General features: G+C 37.1%; 1 protein-coding gene across 1 annotated transcript in view; it reads right to left on the bottom strand.

The window, feature by feature from the left end:
• Positions 1-21,714, bottom strand: part of BANK1 (B-cell scaffold protein with ankyrin repeats 1) — a 119,767-nt gene that overhangs the window by 82,927 nt on the left and 15,126 nt on the right. The window contains exons 3-6 of the mRNA XM_017736874.1: positions 17,247-17,395; positions 15,485-15,623; positions 12,810-12,952; positions 5,747-5,867 (exon numbers count right to left, since the gene is read on the bottom strand). Coding sequence (XP_017592363.1) covers positions 5,747-5,867; positions 12,810-12,952; positions 15,485-15,623; positions 17,247-17,395 — 552 coding nt within the window. The remainder of the gene's footprint in view (positions 1-5,746; positions 5,868-12,809; positions 12,953-15,484; positions 15,624-17,246; positions 17,396-21,714) is intronic.

Raw genomic sequence — 21,714 nt, 5'->3', positions numbered from 1 at the left:
TAAGTACTAACTGAGAAAAACAACGTTAGGACAATTCTTGACTGCATTTTGGACAAAGAATATTCCACCACTATCCCGTCCAATATTAGTTTGACACAAGGTATTTGAGTGGGCTACATTTTAGTCAAAAGTCCCATTAACAACCCTAAAACTGATTTTTAAACAAATTGAGTGTTGCCTGACTTTTATTTCCATCAGGCAAAGAAAAATCTAATCAAGAAAATGTAAATACACACCACCTGTGTAAATCAAGTCACTTGTTTTAGAAGCCTTGGCAGGTTAAGCTTCCATCAACAAGGGTATGTGTTATAGCTTATATTCCCCTGTATTTGCAGTGTGCTTTAAAATCCTTTGGGCTACAATAGGCAATCTTAAAACTGCATAGCAGCTAAGGTTTTTTAGACAAGTAGATGCTACACAACTTCTCTACTCAATATTGCTCAATATTTTAAAGTCTCACAAACTGGGTTTGATTCTGTCATTTGAAGAACTATCAATTTTAGCGCAGAGTATATGCATTTGACTTCTTACTTCTGTCTAGACTTTTCTAAATGTAGGAGAAAAAAGGATTCTCTTTAAAAAAGTGTTCAAACCTGAGCTAATATTTAGAAAAACTTCCACAAATCATCAAACTGCTTTTCTTAGTACTTGCTATTTATTTTTTTAAATGTCCACCAATGCAATAGGCATTGAGCAGTGATTTTAAAGAAGAGTAAATTTTATGAACTTTACTCAATAGTTTGCACCCTGTTAGGAGACACTGGAAGGTCAAATATAGTTAGTAAGAAGAGCCTTAACACAGTATTAATAACATGCTCCAAGTGAATTTCCACTCATACTAATGAAACCCAAAACAACTGGTCACAAATCTGAAAGGGCAATCAAGTCCATATTACCAAGGGACTGGATGCTACGATTTCTTCACCAATAGAAAGAGGAGTAGATGATATTCATAAGCCTGCTCTAGGCAGGCATATACCTGCCTAGAATACATACCTGCATTCTTAAAGTAACACAAAACAGGTATTCCAAAACCCCTTCAGCTCCTTGCACTTGAGCTGTTTTTTCTGGTCACCACTCAACTCCTCCCTAGCTGAGTTTGACATTCAGGCAGGACTCCTACACTTATATACTTTGAACACTAGGAAACTACATCATTAACAAATTAAATACCTCAGCCAGCCATGAAGGATGGTAAAAAAAAAAAAATTAAATTAATAAATCAATTTCCTAGAACAAACCTTTTTTATATCGCTCCTTGTAGTAAGCAGAAAAAAAGAGGTTGTTGTCACACATGAGAACTTTAAAAGCGATACTGGTGGTGTAGAGAGATATTTTACATAATACTAAAAAGGAAATAAGTGGTTGAAATGGACAGTTTTAGTCTCTTCCACTCATGAACCTGAAGCCTGGTGGCATGAAGTTGTGACAAAAGGCAAAAAATCATTGTGAGGACCCTCTTAAGTTAGCTCCACTAACTTAAGACAGCTTTCAATACCCTGATTTTCAGGCACTCAACTGGCAGCACCCTGCACTCACACAAAGTAGGATGCAATCTTCAACAGCCAAGCTTTCCCAGTATTGCTGACAAAACTCCCCAAAGCATTGAACTTCTTGAGGCCACCTTGGCACGACTGCTGTCTTGGTAAATGCTATACAGACAGTGGAGATGGCTGCTGTTGTTTCAGCAACCTCAGCAACATTTCAATGACCATTTCTGTACGCAGCTGCGGTACCAGCAGTCACTCTCTGCTCATAATAGCTAACAATAATTAGCTAATAATATAAGCTAATAGCTTTGCCTCTCATTAAGTGAGGGGAAGTCTCCTTGGACTTGGCCTCACAGAAATTTCTCCCCCAAATACATACTTAATTAAGAAATATGGTAAGGTTAACGACCTCAAAAGAGATGATTGAAGCCTCCTGGTCTTTCTTTTTTGCCCTCATTCTGAAAAGAGACACCACTAGCTGTATGAACCCCTCCCAAGTCACTAAGAAAAGGTGAAGAACTTCTCTCTTTCCACCAGGTTCTATAGCAGAAATCAATGATGACTATGCGTACCACTGTCAAAATAAGAAAAGCCCACTGCAAGATCTATTTGTGGCTTTTTTGTTTTTTAAATTGTAACTGTTCCTTAATTGCCAATTCTCAAAATTGAGTGAACTCTTAAGACAGATGTTCTGCTGTAAAGAAAATTCCATCCAATACCATGTTTAACTGCTTTAAATGAAGTCTTGTACTATACACATTAGGAAGAGGCTGTAATTATTTGAAAGCCCACGTGCTTCAGGCAGAAAATACCATTCTTGAACTTGCAAGTTTGTCACACTGAATTGGTGAAAATTGCTGGAAATTCCGTCAGCTGTGAAACTGGAACAACTGGTACACTTCAGCTAACTATACAGAACTGAACAAAAGTAATAGTTATTAGGGTAACTGGAAGTGAACAGCTTGTACTCAGTATCAGTCCTTTAATGGAGAATGTTAACAGAGAAAAGCTGTGGCTGTTTGGCACCGACAGTGAGAACTAGCTAGCTGATGATCACAAGCTGGAAGGAAAGGTTAAAGACAAAGTACTCAAGTGGCACATTAAGTGCTTTAAGGTGGCTCCTTCAACTTTCAACTAACATGGAGGCCAGTGCTTGCTTTTAATTAAAGTTCTAGTTGACATACACAGGCTGTAGAGGGAGTTGCTGGGGTTTTTTTGTATGTTTTGTCCTGTCATAATCCTGTCTCTTCTCTGCAGAGAACTCTGGAAAATCTCAGCTATAAAACAGCATAAAATCTAATATTACTGTATTGTAGCATTGTCTTAGCCTGCGGGAATTTTCATAAAACTGCAGTAAGGAAACAGAGCAACCTACAGTGATATTTCTGCACATCTTGTAAGACATACTTCTTTTATTTCCCAAATTATTGAAACAGGACATGTTCTGTTTTTTGAGCAATTTAAATAGCCACCTAAGATGACTTCTACAGCACTAATACCACTACCTTCCCCTCCCCCCCCATTATTTTGCTAGCAGCTGAAAACCCAGACTCAATTTCTTCTTTTAGGAGAGATGTTTCAACTTGAAAAAAAATTACAGAAATCAGAATAGGATTTGCTATGTTGCTACCGGTTTTAGGTGACAAAAAGCACTGTTTTCTACAAAGCAAGTTCAGGACTTTCCATAAGCATCAATAGTTGAGTTTAATCAGAGAAATAGTAATAGCTAACTTGTAAAAAATGAAAATTAATTAATAGTGAAAAATGAAACAGGTTTTCCTCAAGTAAATTGTTATTTCTTGGACAGGAATCAATGCAACAAGAATTCCCAAATCTGAGGATTCATGAGCAGAATCAGGGCTTTCCTAGAAGAAAAATATTTCTCAAGAAGTTTTTTGAAATATGAGTTTGGATTTGTAAGTATGCTTTGACTGGATTCTATTACCAGAATATAAAGGAATAATTTACATACAATATACTCTGAAATCAATTCAGTACAGAATGTACAATATTTTACACAGTACTTCCACCTTTAGTTACATCCTTCCACAAGGGATGACACCACCACTAAAACTCCCAGACAAGCCTTGGCTCTGTCTCTCAGTTAATTCTGTTTGTTAAACACAATATTTTCAAGTGATTTCTATTCAGTCTGCATTCAGCTTTCTCATCTGTATCACAGTTAACCTTTTGCACCTTTGCCACCCATCTTGACTTTACCAACCTACACGCTGACTGCTCACAAGTACTGCATTATCATGCTAAAAAAATACTGAACAGTCATTTTGGGGATGGGAATGGCTCCTAAAAAATTACATAAGCAAACATGCATCTCATGATGTTTTGACCCAAACCACTGTCTGTATGGGAAAGCATCACACTGCATTTTAATTTAATTACATCACATGCCTTTTATATGTATTTTTACACTCCCAAGTTTTTAATCACACAGATGAACACTTTGTGAGAAGTCAAACCATGCAATTCATTAGTTATCCAATAAATTAATCATAAGGTCTTCATTCTTGGTTTGTTTTGAGGTCATATTGAGATCTTTCAAGTGCAGCAATTTATCAGCTGTACCCTGATGTGCCAGCGAGAACGTTCAAATAAAACATCCATGTAGAACAATACAGAGGAAGGTTTCTCTTATCTATGCCTCATGCTGAAAGCTTGACCTCCTCTCATTTGCTACTGGACATCTCTAGTGCCTGTTTGGGAGGCTTTCATGGGAGTCAAAGACACAGGTTTATATAACTTTCAGGCAGAAGAGGGATCAGAGTCTAAGTCTCCCACATTCTGAGTGCTTCCAGCTCTGCAAACGCATCTTTCTTTCATGAAGAATCTTGGCATCTAACTTTGCACCTTCTTTTCAGGCCATACATCAAACCAGTTCATTTTAAGGTCACTACATGGCTCAAGCAGTCAACTTGCTCTTCAACCACACAGGCCTTTTTTGGGGCCATAGCAGGTTGGTTAGCATTATTCTCAATATGCAAAAAACATCAGCAGATCTAACAGTTACTAGAGAAGTGAAAAATCTTTTGCTCATCAATTAACATTTCACATTGGGAAAGACTCTTGAATGTGTCTTATCCACCCCCATCCTGCAGTCTTGCACAGGAAAATGCCAAGGACAGGTGCCTCATTTATTTGCTTCCACTAACTTTGACATTTAAGCTCATTTTTACACTACAAGTTGAATCATGTTTATCTAATACAGAGGAGTGAACTGCATCAACAAAAAAAGGAAAGGAAAGATGATGGTAATCCCAGCAGAGCTACCTTCAAAACTTGTTTGTATTTAGTTATGAGAAGTGGTATGTTGTACGGATTGTAGAGAGCTTATTTTTCTTTCAAAACCACAGTCCAGCTGCACAAAGCAGAGGTCAAGCAGGATCCTGAACATATCTTCCTCAAGTATTTTAGAAGGGAAACACATTTTCTTGAGTATTGTTTTTCCCCAAAAGTTTCTTAGGAAAGCTGAGGTTTAATACATATTTGAAATAACATCATAATAATGCTTTCAAAACACAAGCTAAATAACTGCACTCTTGGTATATTGCAAACCAATCTGAATCCCTAGTAAGTTAATTCCTAACCAGGGCCCTCCATTCGGTACTAACAGTAGCTTCTGTTGATGCATGACTGAATTGTGCATATAATGTGTCCACTTTATAGAGAAATCCAATTCTAACTCACTGGGATGCCTTCTTTTAAAAATTAAAAATAATAAAATTATCCTTTTGCCAGAAGTAATGAAAACTATTAAGTGCATAGGTACTAAAAGTGACTGTAGAAGTTTAGTACTGTTCTAAGATCAAAAGCCATCCATGCTCTTCAGATAGAGAAATCTCCCCGATTTTCTCCAGACTTGGAAAAAGTGAAGTCTAACCTGCATTGCAGAAGAACAATTATTAAAAAACATATCATGTACAGGCATCTCCACATGACTCTTATTACCCATCTTCTCTGTAAGTAAAATTTTGCTCAGCTGTAAAGCTGTCAATTTGCAGTTAATCCAAAGCTGATCAAAAATCCAGAGAATAAAAAGTACTGTAAAAATACAAAGTACTGAGTCACGAAGTAATGATTTACAGAATTCTTTCTCCCATTTTTCCTTCTTATGTCGTCTTTATTGTGGATTCTTCCATTTCATGAGAAGCTTTCAATACTTAAAGATTGTCTTATTAACATTTATAAGTAATAACCATAGCATCAGTAATAAAAATCAATACATAGAACAAGTGACTCACTAGCTTGTTGATGGTGCTCTTCTTCACTTTGGAACGGGCTGAATTCATAACTAGATATCTTGCTTTTCAATAATGAAGTCAGAACATTGTCTACCTTCTCTACAGAAGAAAATTTCAATGCCTGCTTAAAAGAAAGAAAAACCAGAAAAAAATGTTAGTGCATTTGTTGCATATGTATTTTTAACTTTATACTCAGAGTGCTGGTGAATCAAATTACTCAAAACAGTATTATGGCAAACTCTCTCTTAGTAAGAGCAACTCAATTTTTGAGAACTATAGAAGAGAAATTTTAATACAAAAGAATCATGTCAATATGACCCAACTGCACATAAACACATATTATAACGTATGAAGTCCAGCCATGACTTAAAAACTTCTGGATGAAGTGTAAGGACAGGAAGATTTATGTTTTACTACAGCAGTAATTCAGGGTGAGTTTAAAGATTATAGTAGCACTCTGTTACCCAAAATTTGTACATTAAGATTGTGGACTTGCTTAGGTAGGAAACAGTTTCAGTTTCATCAGCCAACACATAACTTTGTTGACAGAACAAGAAACTGATATCAACCAGATAGATCGGCTTCCTACTAAACAGGTAGTCTTTAGACAAGGGAAATTCTCACTGATTGCCAGGAGATTTTTGAGTGCCTCTTTCTGGACAGAAGGTCAAGATCTATGCCTAACAACTTTCAAGGTAGCCATAACTAAACATTTATTTGCCTGGCCTGACAAGAGCAGCCTGACTACGGAGATTTGAAGAGTAAGAATATTTTACGCCAAGTACTACAGCTCTAGTCCAGTCTGCTGCACCGGGCACCAAAAGGAGCTCAGCCACAGCAGAGAAGAGCTCAGGGGGAGTTGCTTTACTCTGCTCAGGGCCAGCAGCCCTGAGTTTGCCTTCCCAAAGCTGGATTGTTGCTGGCCAAGACAATTCTGGGATCACTAAAAGGGAACATCTGCAGACATGCTTAGCATATGAACTTGGAAAAAAAAAAAACATGTCTATGAGTGAAATGCTGAGGAGAAAAGGACAGAGGGGTCTACTTACGAAACCTGAAGTTTAATTCCCAAGACTGTTAAAAGGGAGTAAGAAAAGTAAGTATGACATGATCAGAAAATGTTGAATGCAGAGGCAGGATATAATTTCATCCAACTCCTACCAAGAATTAGAAGATAAGTTTATGCAGGTAGGAAGCTAACAATATGATTGTTTATTTTTCCCATAATTAACCCTGGCCCTTCCAATATTAAGACAGATAAAAACCATTGCATTTCTTTTCAAAATTCACTCCCTTTCTGTGCTGCCACATTATATTCTCTGTACTTTTATTCAATAATTATGAATACATACATTAATCTTCAATAAGCAAAGTAATAAGCATTAAAAAAAGACTCCACCTAGGAAAAAAAGATCTTTGAGGCTTGTTCTAGAATAAAGATCTAACCTAAGTACAAAATTTAGTATGAATTCAGAAAGCACATTCAAAACCTCCCAAGTATCTATAAAACCTCCAAACTATTAACATGAACAACAACACTATGTTTACAAGTTATTAAGAGGACTAAAATCAAAATTCAGTTAGGAAACCATACTATTTTCTCTTATTCCAAGTAGGTCTTCTTAGATAAGTTATCATTACACTACCTTAATAGAGTTCCATCTAGAGTAGGACAAAACCAAGTAACAACACAGGAACTAGCTCAGATGAGTGTATGTGGCAGATCCTGATAAGTTATCATTACACTACCTTAATAGAGTTCGATCTAGAGTAGGACAAAACCAAGTAACACAGGAACTAGCTCAGATGAGTGTCTTGAAAAAAGAGGCTCAAAACCACTTGTACTCACTGAAGCAACTGTATAGTAGATATCACATTGTGCAGAGAATAAGAATTTAAGTGGGCTTCTAGACAAACTAAAGTTGAAGTAATATTTTTTTATCTCCATTTAAAATAGGAGGGATACCCCTTACACGTTGTGCTACCTATCTAACCCTCTCTGTTCAAAAGAAAATGAACAAACAAACAAAATCCACCCTGACAACACCTGCCTCTTATTTTCTGTCTTGAAATTCCAGAGGAGCAATTTCAGACAGAATCCATTTCAGACTGTACTGTATATCCAAGATAAATAAGCACTCCATAGTCTCTTTTCAGCAATCATTCCGGGAAATCTTGCCTACAAATCTCCTCTACTTTTTAATATGAGCTGAGACCAAAACCCTTCCTTATCCATTTTAGTCAGTCAGAAATCTATGGAAGGAATACCTTATGAATGCATAGCTCTTACTTCACTCTGAGACAACCAAATTTACATGGAATAAAACAATGTTTCACAACCTGAGATGGAACAAGTTCTTGAACACAGAACTCGCAGCAAAATTTCTCACACTCCAATGACCAGCTTATCCATTTCTATGATTTACAAGTCAAGAACAATACACTTCTTATATAAAGTTATCAGTGCAATTTGCTTCAAGTTTTCCACCTCAATTTCTGGTTTTCATCTTACTCCTGGGACGTAAAATCTGAAGGCTTAAGCAATGATTTAACCAGCTATGTTGTTAACTAAACTGGAACGAGGAGCTTTGTTTTGCTGCTCTTCAACAAAGATACAAAAGGAAATAAAAGGATTAGTTAATCAAGAGGAAAAAAAAAAAGGCAGCTATGTCTTTTATCTCACATACAGGAGGGCCTGTTCCAGCATTTCTGCGAAGATAACAGCTAAAACAACAGCAAAACAGAACTAGGAATAGGGCTGCTCTGCACTACCCAGCTCCATATCATAAATGTCACCTCCCCAAGAAACAATTCTGTTGAGAGACCTTTACTTTACTGCCCATTCCTGCCCCACAGCACGCGCAGACTCAAAGTATGCTGTGTTTACGTATTTTAATGCACCCTATACAGATCTCTATAGGCCCATGAAATCTTCCCAAGAAATCTCACCAACATTACAAACCTGAAGTTCATGCTGAAGCTTCACCAAAGCCAACAGAAGCAGAACTGTATTTAAAGTTGTACTTAACATTAAGCAGCCTGCAGACAACTCTGAGCCACTCAGGAGTTTGAGAAAGCCCACATTTTATCCAAATAAAGATTTACAACACTGGAGAAAATAGGCAATAGTGCTAGTTTCCCCCTACGTCCTTGCAGCCCCTCAGAATTAAGCTAGTGAGTTTGTAGGCAATTCTTCCCATACTCTCTGAAGCACAGCCAACTGTTCTCTGCTCCAGTACTCGAAGTCCTTCAGCAAGCACTACTGCTTGCTCCAATCCCATCTTCCCAGCCACAGGCACTATCTCTATTCCCTCAACGCTTCTCAGAGCAACGGGACACAGCTGTGAACAGAAAAGCCCCAAGTGCTGACCATCACACCTGGGCTTCCAAAAACATCCTTGAAAGAGGAGACCACCAAGTACATATTTTGCTACTTTTGTGAACAAGATTACTTAAATTCTTTAAAAACTGCTAACCAAGCCCTGAAAAAGTGTGCCACTGAAACACAGCATCCACAGCCAGTAAATTAATATTCTACACAGGCTTTGGCAGTACTAACAAGGCTACATTTACATAAAGATGAACTTCTTCAGTAGTTCTTACATATTAGACACTACTTTATATGCACTTCCACATCTCGATTGCTTCTGCCAAAAAGAATGGGCTAGGTTTAAAAATCACTCAAGCATTTCTGACAATTTTAGCCAGTGATAGAATATGGACAGCTTTCATACCTAGAGGAAAAGAAAGAAACATTTTAAAATAACAGCTGTTGATGTGGCTGAGAAGATGGAAATATTAAATACAGTTTCAAAGGAAGTATCTCTGGGAATCAGGTAGAGATGCATATCACCACATAAGTCATACAGCTATTTTACATGTTTTCAGAGAGAAGGCTGCAGTTTATTTTCATTCTTTTTTTCCAATATCCACTGTAACTGGAATCCTGTTTAATGGCCATGATAAAAACATCCTTTTAAGATACCAAGCATCTCAAAATCATAGGAGTATTATTCAACCAAAGTTTGTCATGAAGACTTCTTCAATCTTTCTAGATATTCTAAGTCACTCAAACTAACATGGACTCAGCAACTTCAGTAATAAGGATATGACCTTAGTCTCAATTTTTTTTTTTTTTTTTTAACCTAATAAATCTGTGCCAGGAAACCCCAACACTAGATGTTTGAATCAATAATTCCATTTGGTAGGAACTCTGAGAGAAAAATCAATACAGCATATAAATCAAGCAGAATGCTGAAAAGATTAGTTGATGTAAAGTAAAACATGAAATATGAAAAAGTTTAATTATGAATTATAAAAACCTTAAAATCAGTCAGTACATTAGGCTACTGCAACAACATAAACTCCCTAAGAGAGTTTCTTGAATGCAGAATTACGTGAAAGAACCAAAATTCATGACCTTTAGCCAACTCTTATTCTCATAGCAAATCCATTCAGCATTATGATTCAGTTATTATGATCCCAAGTCTTCCTACTTTAACATTTCAATTTTTTTCTTTCAAAACTCATGCAAAGAAACTTATTTAATTTTATTTATTTCTTCAATTACACTTGAAATATTTATTTGATTGTTTAAAATATCTTGCTGATGTTGGTAAATGCTTTTTAAATTCAGAAAGATTTGGAACAGAAAATTGCAATCCATCAGATAGAGCAGAGAATTTTATCCAAGACCATGATTTGTAAAATCTTAGATTATGATTAATCAAAACCTTAGCTAACGTCAGTCTTTAATTGCTCTCTACAAACAGATTCATAAATGCCGTGGTATCATATTTTGATAGTCTCCCACTAAGATACATGAATTCACCTGACCATCACTAAAAAAAATGGATCTCTGTAATCCTATTTGCTGGGTTTTGTCTATCTCTTTGGCTCTACTGGGGGACAAAGTGGAGCATCTCAAAGGAGCTGGAAAGGTTGGCAAGACAATACGGAATACAGTGTAAGCATTTTACCAAAGCACTGTGTCTTTGGTATGAACTAATGCAGCCATTTGCTTTCATCACAGAATTTTAATAAGGAGATACTTCTCAGATTGCAAGTACTTGTGAAAATCTTGAACTTTCCTTCAAACCACAGAGTGATACTGCTTTGATCAATAATTGCTGTAAGCTTTTCTGTTTTATATCAGTTTTGTTTTCCATTGTGTTTGATTGTTACTTTGCATAGATAAACGACTGTTGCCCCAGGATACTTCTGCAAATAAGTTGATAGTCTCAGAGGTTTTAATTATCCTGGTTAAAGAGAAGTTACTACTACTCTTGCTACTTGATGGGAATTCTAATTAGTATCAAGCCTGTTTTGTTTTTCCTTTTGTGAACATATTTTAAAGATTAAATTAAATTATGTTCTGTAAATCGCATCTTTATGATGTAGCTTGTTGACATTAAATCAGGAGCCCATTTTAAAAGTTTGCAGAAAAATTTTAGCTACCTAGCTAGTTAGTGTACCTCCCCCTGTGGCCCAGCAGGTACCATTAAATGAGACAAATCTTCCAACATATAGTACACTTAAAAAAGAATTACCATCCGTACACTTTGCCACAGAGTAGCCGTGACACTGTGTGGACCGTAGAGCTTACCCAGTTGAAAACATTTTCTCAACGTTCGTTTTTCAGTTACCAAAACCATAAAAATAACAGCATATAGCAGTGTCACCACATTTAAACCCTTGCTTATTATTCAGATGAGTAAAGGTTAGGAATTGTTAAACATACTTCGGGGTCATAACATTACAGCTGCATTTCCTGGTGTGCACTACTGCTCTGCACAGAATTATTTTTGCATTTGAATGTGATTTGAATTGCATGTGCTTTACTATATATAAGTCATGCTGGTTAAATGAAGGGCCAAACTCTTGAATAACACAAATAACTCTCCAGTGGAAATACCTTGTGTGTTGTAGGTATCTAGGTTACCATGTTAGTGAAAAATTTTTAAATCATTATGGCACATTTCTTATGCATACAAGTTTAAATGAGACCTGTTAGAAGCGTACTTTGATATACTTCAAAACACAGGCTAAAAAATGATAGATACCATAAAGAATTTAAGAATACATTTGTTCTTTGAGTTGCACTGTTTTCCTTGTGCAATGGCCTGTTTTCCTAGAACAGAAGTAACTCATACTCGGAAGGAATCTAGCCTCATCCTTAATAGAACAATAATAATGTAATATATCATATTTTATTAATGCTTTTGTTATGAGTGTAATGCCTTAGGTGGCAGATAAGGTATATTTGTCACAGGAAAATGAGACTGCACTGGAAACACAGACTATTATTTCTGTTCTGGCTTTGCAATTACAATATAGAGATCATGAAAGGTCTGCTTGGGCTACCGACCATTCAGCAAATAATACAGTGATACAAACAAACGAGATTCCATCCTTTCTTAATATATGCTTTCTTTTCCTGTTATTTTTCATGTGCCACTGGCAAAGAACAGGCTGCAGAGCACTGCAGTCTGCCGTGCTGATCTGAAACACAGCTCAAAACCTGATTTTTTCTAAATATATGCAAAGAATCTGCATGGCAACCAGCAAATCACATGAATGATAATTCAGCAGCTGTAAATGGACTCTACATGAACAGCAACCTACTGCCTCCCATACAAGCTATGCCAGAAAAATTTGGTTTGATGGTGAGCGAATAATAACCCTCCAAATGCAATGTGGTTTAAGATTACTTGTTTCTATTGGTTTCAGAACATACAGAAAAATAACACTTTAAATGGAGAGGGACTTTACTAATATTTGTTCTCATTTTCAACCTTTGGAATGCAGCATGTTGCTCAATGGGCATATACAGCACAAAGGATGTTTACATCACTCTCTTAACAAAACAAGAAAATGGAAAGTTTTTTTTCTCTTGCCTGACTTGCTTGCAACTAGACATCTAAGAAACAGGCCTCTTAATCCTTAATCTACTACTGAGCCATTAGAAATTACTGTGCAATCAAAAGACTGCATACTATCTCTTAATTCATTCAGGCACTTACATTCTATTTTTCTTTAATTAAAATTTGAGAAGTCAACTTACCTGACAAGTGAAAGCTATTGGGTCAGCCACTTTCTTTAAAATGGGTTCAATTTCCTCTAGTGCAGTATAGTACTCAATCTGTGCTGTCGTCTTAATGACTCCCCCACAGTAGACATTTACATACACAGGGCCAGCAGGAAAATCTTATAAAACACAAATCAGAACAGTAGCTGAAAACATTTTACAGTCCCAGACCAGAGATCTTGGGGAATGAGTAAAAGAACAGAGAATATCACAGAAAAAACAGAGTTGATGAACTGACTGGATTTGCATTTCACAGATGATTCAGTGTAGTCAGTTTACTTATTCAGGTCTTTCAGTCTAACATCACAAAGCTGATAAAAGAAAATACATATCTTTAAATCTGTATAAAGAAAAGCTATTCTATTGCTTCACATTAGAAAGGAATGAAAACAGAATGCTTAAAATTTCCAACGGCCCTTTGATAGACTGATGACCTATAATCAGCTCCCTTATGCCTACATGCTAAGGAAAAGTTCATTTATCACAAATAGTGCAATTGCTATTCATCTTATGAAACATTTTCCTTAACTGCAGTCAAGGTTCTCAAAATCGTATTTGAGCTAGGCTGCAGAAATTGCAGTATAATTAATCCATTCCAGTTGTTTACCTCGTAAAAGCCAAGGAGAGAGGCACTTGTAGTCTGTTACTTAAGTAGGACTCGCTCTGTGCATGCAGCACAAGCCTACTTTATGAGCACATTTCCCAATCCATTAGTATTTGTTGAGCCAGCCATTCTGCTGGACCATACTAGCACAGTGTTCTTAAAATACTAATCCTGCCCACAAAACGGTCAAAAAAGGGGCAATTCTGAAAATGGAGAAGAGTAATAGGGACAGAGAAACTAGACTAATAGTACATCACATTAAATCACTTAAATGGAAACTGCCCAAATGTGGGTTTAAAAAAAAAACAAACAACAAAATACAACATTTTTCCTATAACATCACATCAGGTGGACCGACAAAGGATACTTCCAAATTTCCACTTTTCCAGGTTTTGAAACAGAAAGAAACATTGAACACAAATTATATAAGAAACACAGTTAAACTTGGGCTACAGCTCTCTGCCAATTTTTTCATATTTCATTTACTTTTCACATTTTATTTCTTCACCCACTACAGAAACCTTCTTGTGATCAACAGTGTTCTCACAAAAAAAAAAAAAATTGGAAGAATCTTTTAAGATCTGTGCATGAGGAGTGCAGCTTTTGCTCTCTGAAATCCAGTTACAGATGGAAGTTCCCTGTTCATTACGTTCTTTCCTGTCAGGTTTCTAAAAACAAACTCTCTGCACCATCTGATAAAGAACTCAGGCCATACATAGCCATCGTCTCAGGACAGTGTTCAGGATGAAAATTACAGAATCAATTAGGCTGGAAAAGACCTCCAAGATCATTGAGTTCAACTTCTGACCAACCACCAAGCTGTCAACAAGATCATGGCACATGTGCCACATGCAGTCATTTCTTGAACATCTCCAAGGATGTGACTCCTCCACCTCCCTGGGAAACCCATTTCTATATTTAACAAACCCTTCTGTGAAGAAATTCTTTCTGATGTCCAACCTGAACCTCTCCTGGCACAGCTTGAGGCCAGGTCCTCTTGCCCTGTCACTGGTTGCCTGGGAGAAGAGACCAAACCCCACTTAGCACAGCCTCCATTCAGGTAGGTTGTAGAGAGTGACAAGCCTTTTCTCCAGGCTGAACAACGTCAGCTCCCTCAGCCACTCCTCATGTGAGTTATTCTCTAATAACTCCAGCTCCACTGCACTTCTCTGGACACAATCCAGCACCTCAGTGTCCTTCTTAAAGCATGGGGCCCAGAACTGGACACAGCACTCGACTGGTGCAAGTCTCACCAGTGCCAAGTCACAGAAATCATCAGGTCACAGAATTACCAGAACATAGCTCCAAGAAGCCACAGTGGGAAATTGTAGCCTATGTGCATGTATTTCCTCCTATCCAAGGTTATACTGCAATCATTTTGGAATAAAATATTACGTAAATTCCTCTGGGAATTCACAGCATGCAGCCCAATAGCAAACTATGAATACACAAGTGAGAAATGTTTTAATTCTTAACTCACATCAAGAGTGGGGATAGGTGTGGCCCTTAAATCTGCACAAATCTTCTAAGAGAAACTGTTGTTAAATAGTTGAAACTGTTATCAACTAGTTAAGGATGGAGCACCAGAAAAAATCATTGGGAACTAGCAAAGACCAGTGATACAGAGAAATGGCATGAATGTGAAGAGAGAAAAGAAATTATTTCCTGCATCCGTAAGAATTATGGAGAGGAATATCACCAGATTTACTGCATTAAATATAAAATGAAACATTTAGTAATGGAGTAATAAGAAAAGAATATTAGGTTTGCATTTTATGGATGTAATTTTGAAGAATGTTAATCTGTAACTAATCAATGGCATTTTAAGACTGCCACATGCCATTTAACCACACAAAACCAATCTAATAGAACCTAGGTTCCCATAAATCACAAGGTCTTGCTTCTCGGCATCATTAAAAGTTATGTGTGCAAAACTCATGTACAGGAAACACCCACAAAATAGCAGAAAGGGAAACTACTTGTCAGAAAAAGTGAAGGGAGTTGAAACTTCTCAGTTTTTCTTAAAGGTAAAGAATATTTTTCGTACCTAGGGCTTTCACGTATTTGACCTTCTTGTTCCAAGAGGCTGTCTGTGTTCTAATTCGTTGATTATCTGCTACGAATTCAATTTCTAGAGTTTCTTCATCTATTTCATCTTTCAACAGAATGAATATTTCACCAGGGTTCTACAAAATTAAAATGTGTTCTCATTAGTCCTTCAGAAAATTATACTGGAAGTGTAACATTATATTGAAAGTATATTGGAAGAACTTTCCTTTACCAACAGCTTCATGCAAAAAAAAAAAATCATACTACCAAAATATGATGGTATCTCACTGCTTCCTTTAATCTTTTACTTGCATAAATGACACAAGTAATGTAGGATTTTAAATTCGGCTTACATAAGAATATTTCAAAACAGTATTTTAAATGCATATGTAGGTGAATTGTTACATTTTCTAAGGCCCCTCTACTTTATAGTCTGGAAGAATGACATCCATCCTAGTAAGAATAATCTAAAATACTTTAGACACACTTAACCTCTTACAGTGAGGTGACAGTAGACAGAAGCAGCAGGTGATGTGAGACAATAGCCCTCTACTACCTCCTGAATCAGGGGGAAAATCATTCCCTTAGAACTGTACTGATCTCAACAATGAAATAATGTTTGCAAGTCATCTTTAAAAGACAGCAATAAAATCTGTGAGATTCCAGGTACAATGCAACTTCCATACATATATAAGTGGCCACTCACTTATATAAAGGAATGCAGCACTGTATTTCGTACTTCCTCTGTTTATGCTGTCACATATTTCTCACAGCCACGCTGACTAAAAACACACATGAACATTTATGTCCACTTCATATGCATGCAGATACATACATATACATACATATAAATACTTCTGACTTAATTTAAACTCAGCCTAGGTCCATACTCATGATGCCTTAAGAGGCCTCCTAGAAACAGAGACTAGACAGGAGTAAAGGAGTAAAGGTAGGTATTTATTTGAAAGGCCTTCAAAGGTACACTCTGGGGAGCCAGAGGCTACTGCCAAGATGGACCCCAAGATGGACAACAGGTCACAAGTTCTTCACACTTTTATAGGTTTGGTTCATTTGCATATCAGGGTTAATTGTCCAATTAAAGCTTCAGTTTAATGATGTAATTCCCCTCAGCCTGACCCCCTTTCAAAGGCTTCTGGTTTATACTTTTTGGGCCTAGGACGGTCTGGGTGTCCTTGAAGAGCAGGCCCGGAGAGGCTTTGCTATGTCTACATAGCATGAGAGAGACGGAGAGGCTTTGTTATGTCTACATAGCATGAGAGAGCAGAAGTTTACAGGCTACAAGAAACTTCAGAGTTACACATTAAGCAGTACAGAATTTGAAAAATATAAAAGTTAAAACCTCAGGCATCACTCACACAAGCCCTGTGTAATTCATGGTATGGGCACATATGCATGTATACATACACCCATCCTGGATTCTTGACGAGACAAACTCCGTATCTCTCAAGAACTGCCTGATTACTTGCTCCCTCTAAAGTATAAGGCCCAAATGACAGTAATACTTCGACTCAAGCTGCTAAATAACTCTAATAGAGCTGTCTCCAAACTACTTGCAAATCTTTTGACTGCAGTGTGGATGCAACACAAAGGCAAAATTAATCCCACTGCAGTCTTGATGTACTCTCATTTTGGTCCCTTGACAATTTTTGGAAACAAATAGCAGATATAGTATGAATGAGATTGCAGCAGGAAGAGACGAAGTACAATGACTGTTATCCCAAAGATTTTAGAAGTCTTACCTCACATGATAATCTTCTCGGAAGCACCAATATTGACTGCTCATTACTTTCTAATCTTTCAGAGAGTACCTCTGTTTTAAAAGTGAGGTTTGTTTCTTCTGATGCTCTCCTGACATCTGACAAGTTAATATCAGAGATAGTCTGGTGATCTGAAATAAATAATGTGAAATGAGAACATTGTTAATAATCCTAAATCAACAAAACATGGCAATGATGTGGTTTCCAATGTATTACTCATATGGCATTTGGAGTCACCTTAAGGACAGCGCATGAAAGCCTGGCAAAATTCCTTTAATATAAATGTAATGAGGGGGCGTCCTTTGATAAAGAGCTTCCCCCTGAAGTTTTGATCCTGCAGCCTTGATTTACATGAACAGGCTCTGCACATATGCTTTGTCTTCCTAAAACAAAAAGGGACATAACCTTTAGACTGAAATCGTTGTTTTGTAGTCTCAGAACTCTCATACACTGGATGAAATGGGATTTTTACCACTCTTCCTTTCTCTATATGTAAAGAAGCACACGCTGAATGTACAACATCAACCCACCTGTCTACAGGAAGGGCTTACACGAGGGCAGTGATACCTGTAACATGGTACTATGACAGTAAGCACAGATTTCTTTGACACAAATTCCATAGTATTTGCCTGCCTTAATGGACTAAATGATGGATGGAAGGCATACATTTTTTAGTAGGATAATCTGTGTTTGGAAACGCTATGCCAGTTACACAGGTAGCTTGCAATCAGTTTCTTTTCTGTTTTGCTGCACCAGAAAACGCCCAAGAGCCTCTAGAGAATATAGTGAATCCTTCATCACTTCACAGAATTTTAATCATGAAATAGAACTGAAAAATGAATCTGCAGAGCTCTGACTAAGCCTGTGTTTTAGCAAAGGTATCCTTTACCTGCTATGTCTCAGCTGTACCATTACTCCTCCTTTCCAGACACTCTATTACCCTGTGCAAAACACTCCTGGCACCCATCTCAAAGGACTGCAGCAGCTCTTCATCATGGAGGATTACTCAGTATACTGCAGTTAGGTTATTGATATCATTTCATGCAGTTCACAGTTAAAAAATCTTGACTGGCTGGTGAGGCAATGTCCTGAGAGACATCCACACTACCTTGTATTACTGTAAATTATGAAAGACTCATAGTCAATTACATTCAAGGATACAAAGAACTTTTGATGCACATCTTCTCCTCTTAAATGGATATAGAATATTAAGGTAAATTAGCAATGGGCAGAATATAGAACAGCAGCAATTTGGCTTTGCTCAAAGAAGTACCACAGCCCTCTTGAGTTTTTTTGAAAAGACTGAGGTACACAAACCATACAGTGCTCCGAAGTGGTACAGAAACCTTTCCTGTCAGTGTCAGTACTGGCAATTTGGAATTAGTTTTCTCACTTCTTGCCTGCCTTTACTTCCCCCATATGCACCAGTTCATCTGATACAGAATGTTTCTTTTCCTTACCAATCTTGCCTTGCTTAAGGTATAGATTTAATAAAGTACCTCTGTAATAAATGTGCCTGCTAAATAAAATTATGCCATGGTATTCTATGTCAGATGTAGAATCTTTTTTACCCAGGCAAACACTTTGATTGTTAGGAGAGATCTCATAAAAAGTACAGACACACACATATACACACCAAAAAAAAAAAAAAAGAAAAAAAGAAAAAAGAAGCGTCAATTGTCCATAGTTCCTTGAGGAAGCTGAAGTTTCCTTGAACATCTAAATTAGGCTGGTTTGATGACCACCAGTAGCCAGTAAAATCTGCCCAGCCTACTCCTGCTTATATTCTCATGCCTTTAAGGCTAAATAATTCTGAACTTAAGCTGTGAATTCAGCGTAGATTTCTAAAATTTCAATGAACCTACGTGCAGTTGTATTTTACTGAAGTAGCATTAATTCCATCTCCTTTAATTTACTTGAGAAATTAAATAGGCTACACTGAACAAAGGTTATTCTGATTCTTAATGAGAACCCACACACAGTTCAATGCAGTTTAACTAATCCAGCTCAGAATATAAGCACAGTAATTTCTCTGATTATCATTGTGAAGACTAGACTTTATTTAGCACTGCCCTTCAGGAAAAGGAAGGCCTGAACTCTTGCTGAGGAAAACAGTTAGGGTATTTTACAGCAGCCTCAAGTACCTAAACAGAGCCTAAAAAAAAAGAGGAGAGGGACTTTTTACAAGGGCATGTAGGGATAGGACAAGAGGGAATGGCTTCAAACTCAAAGAGGGTGGGTTTAGATTAGATGTGTTAAGAAGCAATGCCTTACAGTGAGGATGGTGAGACACCGGCACAGGTTGCCCAGAGCAGCTGCGGATGCCCTATCCCTGGCAGTGTTCAAGGCCAGGTTGGATGGGGCTCTGAGCAACCTGGTCTAGTGGAAGGTGTCCATGCTTACGGCCAGGGGACTGGAACTAGATGGTCTTTAAGGTCCTGTCCAACCCAAACCTCTCTATGATTCTGTGATTATATATGCCCAGAGCACATATTTTGGGAATGTATTCACATGTTAAGTTGCTCATAAATCTTACACTTACGTACACAGAATTCACTTCAGAAGATAACTCATATGAGGTACATGCTGCTTCTGAATTTTTTTCTGCCACTTCAGGCAAAGGAGTCTCACAGAGACAAGAAACATTTCGTTATCAGATTGACAAAATGAAAGGAATGAATAACAAATCTGGAAGGCACTGGATTCTCAGATGTCAGCCATCTGTCAGTGATTGTTCTTCAAGGATCATGTAGATGCATTCTAATCTATGTAAAGTTCATGACAACTTTATTTCTACAGTCTGCACTCTACTTATCAAAGATGATAGTAGTCACTTTCACCTTTTAATGTCAATAATTCATCTCCTGAGAACATTAATGCTATTGCTAACAAGTTGGTTTCAATTAAGATAACATTTTCCTCCCTGTTAATTATTTCATTTTAATATTTTTATTATGCCTAGTGATATCTAAATACAATATCAGAACTTCAACCCAGTCACTACTCTGATAGCACAGCTATCCCAATAACAGACAATTAAGAAATGTGGCTCTTGCATCAAAGACTTGGATATTTACGAGGATTAGGGATTCCCCTACTGACTCTGAAAGTGGCTATCAATTTACTAGCTAAAAACCATCCAGCAAGACCTCCTTCAGTAAATGTCAGGTCTACCTGACAATCAATGAACCCTGTACAACAGTCCAAGAACCACAGGGATCAACATTACCACTACAGTACAGTCACCAAACTTTGGAGCCACCATCTCCAGCACTCAAATCCCTACAAGCAGTTGCACACGATCTGTCCTAAATTGTGGAACATGAAACAACCACATGAAATGTTATTTGCAATGCTGAACAAGGAATGCACCAGAGATTAAGCAAGCCTTGGTTTGTTGGCATTAACTGAAACAAAGTAGCTCATAAAGGTATTAATACTACAGTAATGAAACTGTAGTAACACAAATGGAGCAAGGATACACTGTATTTGTTTTACATAGGCAGAAGGTGTTGACAGATGTTCAAGTCTTTTGAACACTTAAATTTTAGACATCTTCATTATTTGTCCTCTTTACATTCTTGGTTTTAACCCGAAAGCAATGGCTAAGGAGCTCCACCAATTCATGAGGCTTTCAGAAAAATTCAGAATTTACAACTGAGGGCGAAGATTATCTTAAAAGAAACATAAAAGGAACATCATCATTATTCTGGAATATGTAAGAGGGAGGACTTATTAAAGGGTATTTGTTGCTTAGTGAATATGTTCTTTTATCATTTTATATAATGGTAACCTATTCGTGAGGTTTTTAAAATGTAGCAGTAGCAATTAAAATAATTGATGAATAAAACCAGAACCTTTCTTGTAGGATCAAAGTATAAGAAATTATTAACTATATCTAATGATACATAGACAACACTATCAGCCAGAAGCTAAAAAGAAAGGAAAAATGTATGATCATCTTCCCCTGAGTAATCAGGGCAGTACTACCGGGAATTAGCATCTATTAGAGAGGGTAATGCTTCATTTCCATCAGGTTACTTTTGTTGGCTTGCTTTTGACAAATATACTGCTGACAGTCACATTGAGAAGACTGATCTTAAATTTACGTTCATTTTAAATAGTAAAATATAACACACACTTACTGTAACTTTACTGGGGACAGTGCTGATGTTTTCAACTTCACTTCAATGTTCTCTCCTAATTCATGTAACTTCAATACATCAACTTGGTATATTTTATATAAGACCCTTTGGAACACACTATAGCTTTCAATTTAACATTTTGAACTAAATTCATGACATGACTTTGAAATTGTATTCCTTTACATAAACTGAGAAATTTTAATAAAGCATCTCAAGTCTCGTGTGTATTCAACAACTAATGCTTCACCATGGCTTCTAAACAACTCTCCTGCCATACCCAACTTCCCCCTCACCCCTAAATTCTA

Source organism: Corvus brachyrhynchos, unplaced genomic scaffold (genome assembly GCF_000691975.1).
Source record: "Corvus brachyrhynchos isolate BGI_N302 unplaced genomic scaffold, ASM69197v1 scaffold175, whole genome shotgun sequence".
Taxonomy (NCBI): domain Eukaryota; kingdom Metazoa; phylum Chordata; class Aves; order Passeriformes; family Corvidae; genus Corvus; species Corvus brachyrhynchos.
The sequence above is the reverse complement of the archived record's forward strand: the minus strand, read 5'-3'. Positions and strand labels throughout refer to the sequence as shown.